Genomic DNA, 12,377 nt, shown 5'->3' with positions numbered 1-12,377 from the left:
AAATTGCAACATTGGAGGACTTTCTTTTTCTCATTATAAAATGCTACTATATCTTTCTCAACAATAAGATTTGTCATAAACAATTATAACTAATACTGTTCGCTAGTCCTATTATGCTTTAAACAACAAATGTAAGCAATATAGAATAATATATAATCATTTATATATCTACTTTTTACTTTTTTGTGAAAATTATATATACACACACACACACACACACACACACACACACAGATACACACACACACATACAGTCATATGTAACATCTTAGCTTTTCTTTTAGCCTGATACATAGTAGGATATGGCTATATATCATCTCTCTAAAAAGTTAATCACCTTATAACAACCAACTACAGAGAAGTCTGACTAGGACTTGCATGATTTTCTTATAAAGTCCCAAAAGGAAGGGGGATAGGATGGACAGCTCACCAATGTTCCCAGTTAATTTGAATGAGTTTGACATACCTTGTAGAACCAGGGGATGTCCCCTAGTTTTTTGCAGTCTCATCTTTTTTTTTTTATCTCAAAATACTACTCAGGTACAGCAAGGGTGAAATGCAAAAGAAGAAATTTCATAAGACTACTTTGGAGTCACATGGCAGGAGAAAGACAACCAAGTATCAAGTCAATAGGAAAAAAAAGACAGCCTGAATCCCAGGAATATTATTATAACCATGACTAGTGAAACATTTGAAACTAGGAATATCTGAGACAATTAAAAGTGAAAAATTTGAATTAACTGGTCAAAGTATATGCAATGGAATTTCTACTTTTAAAATTGCCTAATATTAGGTACACTTTTTTATTCATAAACAAAGTCAGTGCTAAGACAGAAAGAACATTACAAACCTACAATTTCAGATTTTAAAAAGTCTAACAAATAAAATAAAGCCATATCTGTTGACATAAGGTTATCTGTGTAATCTAACTTCAAACAAAGTATTAAGGACACCAACCCATTTTAATTTCATGTCCATCATCAACACTTCCAAATCCCCCAGCCTTCTTTGCACAGTCAGGAGGGGTATATCCTTCCTCACAATGGCAATGGTTAAAATTGTTGCAAACCTGGAATAATAAAGATAGCTTTCTATAAAGACTGATAGCCTATGCTTAATCCACAGAGCATCTCATTACAAAGAATTTATCTTAAATAAACAAATTCATTAAATTTTCCCTGATGCATGCCATATAACATATAACTTCAGTTGCCAAATCAATTTTTTTAACATTCTTTTAACTTTATTCACAGCCAGACACAAATACCTTGTAATTACTAAAAATATACCACTAATTATAATTTACTTGCTAGTTTTACAGGACAGCCCATACTAAATTAAACTAGCTAGCCTAGCAATAAGATTCTAATGACATTTTTAAACACTTTCTGCCTTCTTTTTATAAAAAATAAGATCAATTTTTTTTTTTACAAAATGTCACAAACACATCCACTACAAACACTTAGTAAACATCTTATACATCCAGAGTCATCTTTTACTTCCATAATGGTTTTGCAAGTTTCTTAACACTACAAGTTTTAAGCTATAAATTATAGACTATTAAAGAACACCTTGTAGCACAAAATTACCCAAAAAAATCAAATCATTTTTTTAAATCCCCAATTGTTTATTGAATTGTTAATAGAATGCTGCTTAAAATGAACACTAAAGTTACTTACCCCATGGTTATCACAATTTCTAGTAGCATTGCAAATACTGTCATCTATAATGAACCGAACTTCTTTACACTGCATTCTTTCACAATACTAAGGCAAAGCAAAATAAAGTAAAAAATATAAGCAATCAGATTTTGTGCATAATAACACATAAGAAAATTTCAAGAAAATCCCAGAGTTCATATTACCCAGAATTGGCATAAAAATCCCTGAGTACTCCATAAGGTAAAAGGTAATTGTGACATCACTGAAATAGTTATGTACCTGTGAATTATAAAGATAAAAATCATATGCAAGAAGTTGAAGTTTTTGTCTCACCATCTAACACTAGAAGTACTCTTCTAAAGATAAATGATGAGAAAATCATAATTATCTCAGAAGCATTTAACAATACCCATGCTTGGTCTCCACCTGAGACCATTATATCAAAAGCTCTGGGAACAGGTTCAGACAATTTTTACAAGCAGCCAGGGTTGAAAACTAAAGGTCTTCTTTTAGCAATAGTAATCTTCAATTGAATTATTGATTTACCAATAAGAAAATCGTTTGAATCCATTATAAAAAATAAAATCAGCAAAATTTGACTTTTTCAACTGAAACAATGAATACAACTCTAAAAGTACTATTATAAAAAACAGTCAAAGAAAAAATGTTCTACAAATTTGTTATTGAGCTGTACTATACATACCAGGGGTTCTGACATCATTCTGTCACACTCAGGTGACTGTCAGGCTACAACTCCAGATATTAGAACTCAGACTTAGAACAATGGCATAATGCTATTCTATGTGGATAGCATCTGACCCGCCAGAAAAGAAACAATCCTACACAATGGTGAAGCTGAGTTCAAGTCAGTAATCCCACTACACATGGTGTAGGCTTAAGAATCAGCCTAGCATCTCATACCCAGCCAGGCTAACTTAATGTGAGAACAATTCTGGAACCCCATCCCAATGAGACCAACCCCCAAGCTAGCATACCTGCAATACCAAGCATACACTGAGCTTAAGAATCATCCTTCCTCAGGGAAGACTCAAAAAAACTGCTGCAACTTTTGCCACAGAGGTACTCTCAGGTATTGCTGACATGGACTATTTCTGAAGAAACGGCACTAGCACTATAGTACTTAATTCATGCAGAACAAAAGCAAAGGCACTGTACCAAATCAACACTCATCTATAAGAAAAAATCTTTTAAAATCCTGTGAAAGAGTGCAAAGTTGGGAGAGTCAAATGTTTCAATATAGACACAGATATCAATATAAGGACACAAGAAGGATGGAAAACAAGACTGCACCAAAGGAACCCAAGAACTGTTTTATGTTGTGTTACACAATAATAATAAAAAATAATAGTTTCTTGGAGTCTAATAATTGACCCCAAAGAAAGACAAATATAAATTCCAATAATTCCAAAAAATATTATCTTTAAGATACAAAGTAAGGTACAGTGAATATGCAGAGAAAATCCAATGATGTTAGGAAAAAAACTCATGACTGGAATGAGAAATTCAAAAAAGAAATAGATATATAATAAGTACTAATCAAATTATTGGAATTGAAGAATTAAATGAATGAAATAAAAAATACAATTGACAGCTTCACCGGCAGAGTGATCAAGCAGAAAACAGAATTTCTTAAAGTGAAGATAAGTCTTTTGTAAAAATCCAGTGGCAGAGGAGTGGAGAAAAAAAAAGAATTTAAAAATTAAGACAAACTGCAGGACTCATGGGACATCATTAGGCAGACAAATAATTGCTTCATGGTAATCCCAGAAGAAGAAGAGAGAAAAGCACATTTAACAAAATAATGTCCAGAAAATCCCTAACTCTGGAGAAATATGAAAATCAACATCAAGTAAACTCAATGGTCCTTAAAAATATTCAGAACAAAGAAGTTCTCTCTGAGACACATTATAATCAAACTGTCAAATGTAAAAAAAAAGAAAGAAAGAAAAGAAAAAAGAAAAAAGAGAGTAAAATTTTAAAACATCAAGAGAAAAATATATCAAGCCAAATAAAAGCAGATTGCTCACCAAAAATTTTGCAGGCCTGAAGAGAATGGAATATTATATTCAAAGGGATAGAAAAAAAACCAAAACTAAAGTCAGCCCAGAATATACCAAGCAAAGTTAGCCTTCATAAATAAAGAAGGGGAGGTTAAAATGGTGGGCTAGAGGGAGGCAGCATTCTGTGTCACTCCATGATTCAGATCTCACCTAGTCGAAACACTGCATCTCTGAGTGTGTTGGAAGACCCCTATACAGCTGCTCTCCACAGATATCATCAGAGCTGTGAACCCATGCAGGGCTCTGGGCCATAGCAGTCAAGCAGGATGCTGAGCATTTGAGGAGGACTCCAGGCTCCCAGCACCCAAAGCCACACAGGGCTTGCGAGTGCCTTAGCAGAATCACCTATCAACACATCTGCAGATCTCCAAGACTTTGCTCCACTCCCACACAGGTCACTCAGCTGCTACTTACCCACAGCACAACACCATCATCTGGCTCCCCCCAACACACACACGCCAGATACCCTGGCACTAAAAGCAGACTGCCTTCATCTTGGCTCAATGTTCTTGCCATATTAGGTGGGGGCAGCTCCCAGATCAGATCTCCAGCAGCCAGGTACCTATCTCTCTCCCAGCCACAGTAACCCAACACAGTAGCTGTCCAACACAGATGTGCAGTGCAACCAGAGCACCGCCCATGGGGGGGTCCAGTGTGAGAGTTTCCTCAGTTGAGAATTGCTAAGGGAGAGGGACACGGGGCTAAAGTTTGAAGCCTAACAGAGAGACCAGGAACTGGGAAATCTCCAGGCAAGATAGGGAGATAGTACTGGGCGCTCAACTCATATGAGCGGTCCCAAAAAGAGACTAGTGAGGTCCAGTCTCCCTGCAGGGACTGGCAGGTGCCACTCCCCACTTCCAGGAATCCTGCACCAGGACCACTCTTCCCACCCTGGTTACCTCCACCATCTTGATGGCAGAGACACCAGCTTACAATAGACAACCCCACCTATTGGATGAGAAGAGAAGCAGGAATGATATGGATCTCTAAAACTAGCAACAATCCTGGTTTTCTTCCTTTGAGATTTTTTTTTCTACCTTTCTCTTCTACCCCTCTATCCTCCGGCCCTCACATCCCCAACATATGTGAAACCAAGAAATTTTCATGAAGGAGGATTTTGAGGACTGAGTCATCTGAATAATGTAATATAACATAGAGGTGTTGTATATGCCCTTTCCCCCTCTTTTCTTTTCCTTTTCCTTCTTTCATTTTTGTTTTCCCCTCCAAATTTTACTATTTCAACATTATGTATTTTTCGAAATACACATGTGTGTTTGTTTTATGTACTCTCCTATCTTCCCACAAACTTGCCTGCCCTAAATTACTTCCCATCTATTCTCTTGCTACTAACCCTCTTCCTTAGATTTCTCTTTCACACTTCCTAAGATATATCTCTGTATCCTCACAACCTACCTCCTCAGCATATCGTCTTACATCCCACCCCCAGTTCATTGTCCACCATCAGAAACTGTAAAATTGTTTTACAAAAGTACTGATTATATTTTAGATAATAATTGAATCCAACATTTCTGTACATTGAGACTAAACTGTAAATGTCTTAATAACTACAAATTGTTTTATGTGGTATATTGTCAATAATGGGATCTGTTAACATTGCCCTTCCCCACAAATGAGAGGTCTTGGAACCCTACAAGAACACTACAAACCTATAGGGTAAAACCAATAACACCCCAGACCCACAGAGCTGGAAAGGAAGACATACAAGCAACATGAAAAGATAAGGGAAGAAAGTGCCCCAGACAAATCAAGACACCACATCATTTGAAACCACAACAGAAGAAAGACAGAGAAGGTGTTCAGGATGTACATGGTTAAAATGCTCTGTTAACTCAAGGAAGATATGAGAGAGCAAATATGGACAGTGAAAGATCACTTTGACAAGGAGCTACATAAACAAATATAGGAAGCAAAAGATCACCTCAACAGGGAGATAGAAGCATCTATGTACATCAATCAAACCTTTCTAAATTTCAAGAAGCAAATAGAGAACACCACAATAATGCTGGGTGACTTTAACACACCTCTCTCACCACTGGATAATTCCTCTAAAATAAAACTATATAAAGAAGCTATAGAACTACAAATACAACTAATAATTTAGACATACAAATTTATAATAGTTCTCCATAAATGACTGAATATATCTCTTCTCAGCAGCATATGGATCCTTCTCTAAAATAGAGCATATTTTAGGCCACAAAGAAACTCTTAGAAAATGTAAATAATGATGATAATAACTTGCATTGTAGCAGATCAAAATGGAATAAAATTAGTAATCAATGATAAAATAAAAAATATAACTTACTCTAATACTTGGAGACTAAAAAATGTTCTTTTGAATGTCCAATAGATAGCAAAATAGATCAAGTATGGAATAAAAAAAATACTTAGAGGCAATTGAGAATAGTGGTATGACATATCAAAATCTCTGTGACACTATGAAAGCAGTTCATTGAGCTTATTCATTAAAAGTCAAGAAATACATAACCTAACATTACATCTCAAAGCTCTAGAAAAAGAACAACAGATCAAGACCAAAAACAGTAGAAGACAGATAATAATTAAAAACAGAACTGAAATCAATAAAATTGAAACAAAAGAAACAATTCAAAAATTTGACAAAACAAAAAATTGGTTCTTTGATAAAATAAATAAAATTGATAAACACTTATTGAAGCTAAAAACTAAAGAGAGAGAGGACTCCAATTACTAAAATTCATGATGAAAAAGGAAATATCACAAGGGACAATAGTGAAATACAGATGGTAATCAGAACCTATTTTGAAAAGTTATACTTTTATTAAAGTAGAAAATCTTGATGACATCAACAAACTTCTAGAGACATATGACCTACCCAAATTGAATAAGGAGGACATAAAAATATAAGCAGATAAATTTCAACCAGTGAAATTGAAAATGCCATCAAAAACCTACAAAGAAAAAAAAGCCCAGGACCAGATGGATTCACAGGATTCACAGATGAATTCTACCAGACCCTCAAAGAAGATTTAACATAAATACTCTTCAAATTATTCCATGAAATAGAAAAGGAGGGAACCCTTTCAAAGTCATTCAATAAAGCTAGTATCACCCTGATACCAAAACCAAAGACACATCAAGGAAAGAAAATTTTAGACCAATATTCCTGATGAACACAGATGCAAAAATTCTTAATAAAATACTAGCAAATTGCATATAAAATATATTAATAAGGAAAGAAAATTTTAGACCAATATTCCTGATGAACACAGATGCAAAAATTCTTAATAAAATACTAGCAAATTGCATATAAAATATATTAATAAGATTGTGCACCATGGTCAAGTGGGTTCATCCCAGGTGTGCAAGGTTGATCCAACATATGGAAATCAATAATTATAATTCATCACAATAAATAATCACATGATTATCTCAATAGATGCAGAAAAGGCATTTGACAAAATACACCATCCATTCATGTTAAAACACAAGAAAAACTAAGGATAGTAGGAACATACCTCAACATTGTAAAAAGTATATATGCTAAACCCAAAGCCAACATCATTCTAAATGGAGAAAAATTGAAAGCATTCCCTCTTTCACCACTCCTATTCAGCATAGTCCTGGAAACTCTAGCCAGAACAATTAGAAGAAAGAAAGAAATTAAAGGGAAACAAATATGAAAGAAGAACTCAAACTATTCCTATTTGATGAAGGCATTATTCTTTATTTAGAAGACCCAAGAAAGTCCACCAGAAACTTCTTAAACTCTTAATGAATTCACCAAAGTAACAAGATGTAAAATTAGCACCCATAAATCAAATGTGCTCCTATACATCAGTGATGAATCTCCAGAAAGAGAAATTAAGAAAACTACCCTATTTACAATAGCCTAAAAAGATAAAATACTTGGATATCAATCTAACAAAAGAGGCAAATAAACCTCTACAAGGAAAACTACATACACTACACTAAAGAAAGGAATCGAAAGATCTCCCAAGCTCTTGGATAGGCAGATTGCCAAAAGCTCTATACAGATTTAATGAAATTCCTATTAAGGTCCTGATGATGTTCTTCATAGAAATAGAAAAAGCAGTCATGAAATTCATTTGGAAAATTAAGAGGCCCAGAATAGCCAAAGCAATCCTCGGCAAGAAAAGTTAAGGAGGAGGCATCACAATACCAGACATTAAATTATATATACTTCAAAGCAATAATAATATTTGCATGATATGGGCACAAAAACAGACATGAAGACCAATGGTACAGAAGAGAAGACACAGAAACAAACCCACATAAATACAGTTATCTCATACTAGACAAAAGTGCCATAAACCATACAGTGGAGAAAAGATAGCTTCACCCCTATCTTTCACCCTGCACAAAACTCAACTCTACGTGGATCAAGGACCTAGGCATTAGACTAAAGACCCTGTGTCAGCTTAGGAACAAAATTCCTCAGCAAGACTCCTAAAGAGCAATAAGTGAAATTAAAAATCAATCAATGGGATGGTATCACACTAAAATGCTTCTTCACAGCAAAAGAAACAATCAAGAACATGAAGAGAGAGCCTACAGAATGGGAGAAAGTCTTTGCCACCTGCACCTCAGATAGAACATTAATCTCTAGGATGTAGAAAGAACTCAAAAAACTTAACATCAAAAGAAAAACCAACCAAAAAACCCCAAATAACCCAATCAATAAATGGACCAAGGAACTGAACACATACTTCACAGAAGAAGAAATAAGAATGGTCAACAAATATATGAAAAAAAAATGTTTAACATCTCTAGCAATTAAAGAAATGAAATCAAATCTACACAGATTTCATTTTATTCCACTTAGAATGGCAATTACCAAGAATACAAGTAATGATAAATGTTGGTGAGGTTGTAGGGGAAAAATATACTCTCATACATTTCTGGTGGGACTGTAAATTAGTCAACCACGATGGAAAACAGTATGGAGTTTCCTCAGAAAACTGGAAATGGAACCACCATTTGATCTAGTTATCCCCACTGCTTGGCATATACCCAAAGGACTTAAAATCAGCATACTACAGTGATGCAGCCACATCAATATTGATAGCAACTCAATTGACAATAGCAAAGCTATGGACCCAACCTAGTTGCCCTTAAACAGATGAATTGATAAAGAAAAAGTGATACATATACAGAATGGAATATTACTCAGCCATAAAGAAGAATGAAACTATTGCATTTGATGGTAAATGGATAGAAATGGAGACGATCATGCTAAGTGAAATAGGCTAATCCCAAATAACCAAAGACCAAATGTTCTCTCTAAAATGAGGATGCTGACTCACAACAGGCAGGGAGTAGGTAGGTTCACCAGATTGGACAGGGCAGAATAGAGGGAATGAAGAAAGATTGGAATGGGAAAGAGAGAATGAATTCTATATAACTTTCCTAGGTTCGTATATGAATACACACGCAGTAACTTGTCATCAAGTACAACCACAAGAATGTGAATTTATAATCCATATGAGTATTGATATGTCAAAATACATCCTACTGTCATGTATAACTAAAAAGTATTCTTTTTTTTACTTTCTAAAAGTAAAAAAAATATATCATTACTATGAAAAAAAGAAAAAAAATAGGAGAATCAAATAAAATTATAAATGAAAGAGAAGATACAACCACTGGGATCATATAAGTATAAATAATGACTACTATGAAAAATGATCCATTTGGACAATTTAGAAGAAATGGATAAATCCTAGATACATAAATCTTACTAACAGAATCAAGAAGTAATAGAAAATCTGAATATCCCAGTTAATTACTAAAGAGACTGAATCAGTAATAACATGTAAGCTATTTAAAAAAAAAAAGATAAGACTTAATTAATTTATCTGTGTCATCCAGCTCTGGCCTTTCCTCTGACAGGTTACATTTTATTACTAATACCAATCTTTCTCAAACTTTTTTAAAATTTTTAAGGTGTGAAATATTTTTAATTCATTGTATGAGGTCAGGCTTTCTTTGATATTAAAGTCAGGCGACAAAACTATAAGAAAAAACTAAAGGTCAATACACTTCATGAAATCCTGAAGAAAATAATAGCCAATAGAATTTCCAGCAACATAATGGATCGTCACAATTATCAAATAGGATTTATACCAGGAATTCAGGGATAATTTCACAAATATAAATCCATAAGTTGTGATATACCACATCAGCAAGAATAAGGAGAGAAATGATACATTGTCTCAATAGATGTGGGAAAAGCCCTGGACAAATTTTAACATCCTATCATGATTAAGAAAGGAGAAAAAAAAGTTACACATAGAAGGAATGTGCCTCAACACACACACACACACACACACACACACACATACAAAGGCCATATATGTTAATACTTACATCTAATATCATACTCTTTGGGGGAAAATTGAAAACTCTTCTATATGATCAGGAAGCCAAGGTGGAAAGAGAATAGAAGTTCATTAGATTAGCCAGAGGGTAATAAAGGGAAGGGAGGAGAGACAGGAATTGGAAAGAGTGGAATGAATCAGTCATAACTTTGTTATGTTCGTATATAAATACACAACCAGTGAAACTCTACATCATGTACAACCATAAGAATGGGATCCTAATTAGAATAAGTTATACTCCATATCTGTATAACCTGTCCAAAAACACTTTAATGTCATTTATATCTAAGAAGAACAAATTAGGTGAAAGAAAATGAAAAAACCTTCCCAAGTCACACAGGATCTAAACCCATGCCATCTTGTTTCGGGGTTTGCCTCTTTGGTACTCTGCTATCAAGCCTCTCTTTGTGAGTGGTTGGGAGGATGTATCCTAGAACTTAATTTTGCTGTTCATCTTGTTATATTATTTCATTCCTCCTAGCATTAGTGTGAGAAATAAAGAGAAAACCTGACACATACCAAAAAAAAAAAAAAATCAGGAATCAGAATACATAGTCTACTCACCACTTCAATTCAACATAGTTCTAGAAGTCCTATTGAGAGCAATTAGGTTAGAAAAGAAACAAAAGGCATGTATATTTGCAGAAAAGAAATTAAACTATTCCTGTTTTCAGATGACATTATGTTATATGGAAAAAATTCTAAAGACTCCACCAAAAACTGTTTAAATCGTGAACAAATTTGGTAAAGTCTTAGAATACAAAATCAACGTGTAAAAATCAGTAGTGTGAGTCATATGCTAACAATAAACTACCTGAAAAAACAATTCAGAGTTCAATCCAATTTACAACAGCTAAAAATTCAGATTCTTAGGTGTAAATTTAACAAAGGAGGTTGAAGTCCTATACACTAATTATACAGCATCGCTGAAAGTATGAGATAAAGAAGTAGGAACATTTATATTTCATTTTCTCTCATAAAAGGGTTTCATCTCTCTTCTAGTTTATTCTTAATAGGTTGGTTTCTGAAAAACTTGAATGCAAGAGCTAACAGTACAAACAATGGCTCTGTAACAACTAGAGCCAGTACTCAGCATTGCACAATATTTCCCTCTTGCTTACCCCAGGGATATATTCTGGACTACTCATTCCTCCTGAAAAGAGTATGGTCGTGAACTGAGTAGGATGTCTATAGCCCCCAGTGTTAGTGCTATCTCCTTAATGACCTACTCCTACGATTTCATGGGTTTGCATTCCTGGGTGACTTTAGAACACAGAAAATAGAGAAGTGCATGTACAAAAGACTCACTTTTAGCAGCTATCTCCCCAGAATGTGCATTTGAAATGTGAATACAGCACTTGCCATAGATCCTATTCTCGGTTTAGTGCAGAGAAAAAGGGACATAAGTACCTAGAATCAGCATTGTCATTAATATGGAAAAAAATGGAAAACACAGTTACACCCCCAACCTTCCAGCTACCTATGAATTTTGGTTACTACTTTACCAGTGTTGGAATACTATTAGGACAGGGCACGTCCTAAGCTCCACGAGACCATAAAAAAACAGAGACAGAGGTCAGAAAAAACAAAAAATATTTGAGAAAAATGTTAACATTTCCCACCAAGTAGATCACTGAGATCCTCCTCCTACCTGAGGTGAGTCTTCAAGATGGGAGGGGTAGTTGTTTATCAAATATGTATAAATCAACACAGAGAATGAAGGTTAATGAGAAAATATACTTCAGTTAATAGAATAAGATAAAACTTCTGGAAATCAATCCGAGTGATATATGATGTATCTGACAAGAATTCAAAATAATGGTTTTTAAAATGAAATGCTCATCAAAGGCAGGAGAGAAAAGCAAGAATAAACTGAGAGTGTCAATTTAAAAATAGGAAGAATTAAAAAGTGAAAAATAAAAATTACAGATCTGAAGAATACTGTCGTTGAACTAAAAAAAATCAATTGGGCATTCAATAGCAGATTAGATCATGTAGAATGAAAACTATGTGACATGAAGATAGGTCCCTGGAAGTCATCCAATCTAAGGATCAAAAATCAAAAGAGCAAACACAATTTAAGGGACTTATGAAACACTGCCATTCACAATAATACAAGCATTATTGCTTTACCCAAATAATAAAACAGAGAGAAAATATATATATATATATATATATATATATATATATATATATATATATATATATATATATATATATATATATATATATAT

At 34.1% G+C, this 12,377-nt stretch overlaps 1 protein-coding gene and 1 long non-coding RNA gene across 2 annotated transcripts in view; one reads left to right on the top strand and one right to left on the bottom strand.

Moving 5' to 3' along the window:
- The window catches only part of LOC107155342 (disintegrin and metalloproteinase domain-containing protein 5-like), a 104,459-nt gene that overhangs the window by 10,961 nt on the left and 81,121 nt on the right, over positions 1 to 12,377 (bottom strand). The window contains 2 exon segments of the mRNA XM_048792725.1: positions 958 to 1,069; positions 1,680 to 1,766. Coding sequence (XP_048648682.1) covers positions 958 to 1,069; positions 1,680 to 1,766 — 199 coding nt within the window.
- Positions 11,687 to 12,377, top strand: part of LOC125613205 — an 11,900-nt gene continuing 11,209 nt past the window's right edge. The window contains exon 1 of the long non-coding RNA XR_007343704.1: positions 11,687 to 11,824. This is a non-coding gene — a long non-coding RNA (uncharacterized LOC125613205). The remainder of the gene's footprint in view (positions 11,825 to 12,377) is intronic.

This window comes from Marmota marmota, unplaced genomic scaffold, assembly GCF_001458135.2.
Source record: "Marmota marmota marmota unplaced genomic scaffold, marMar, whole genome shotgun sequence".
In the NCBI taxonomy this organism is placed as follows: Eukaryota; Metazoa; Chordata; class Mammalia; order Rodentia; family Sciuridae; genus Marmota; species Marmota marmota.
Note: the sequence above shows the minus strand (reverse complement) of the source record. Positions and strands in the feature narration are given on the sequence as shown.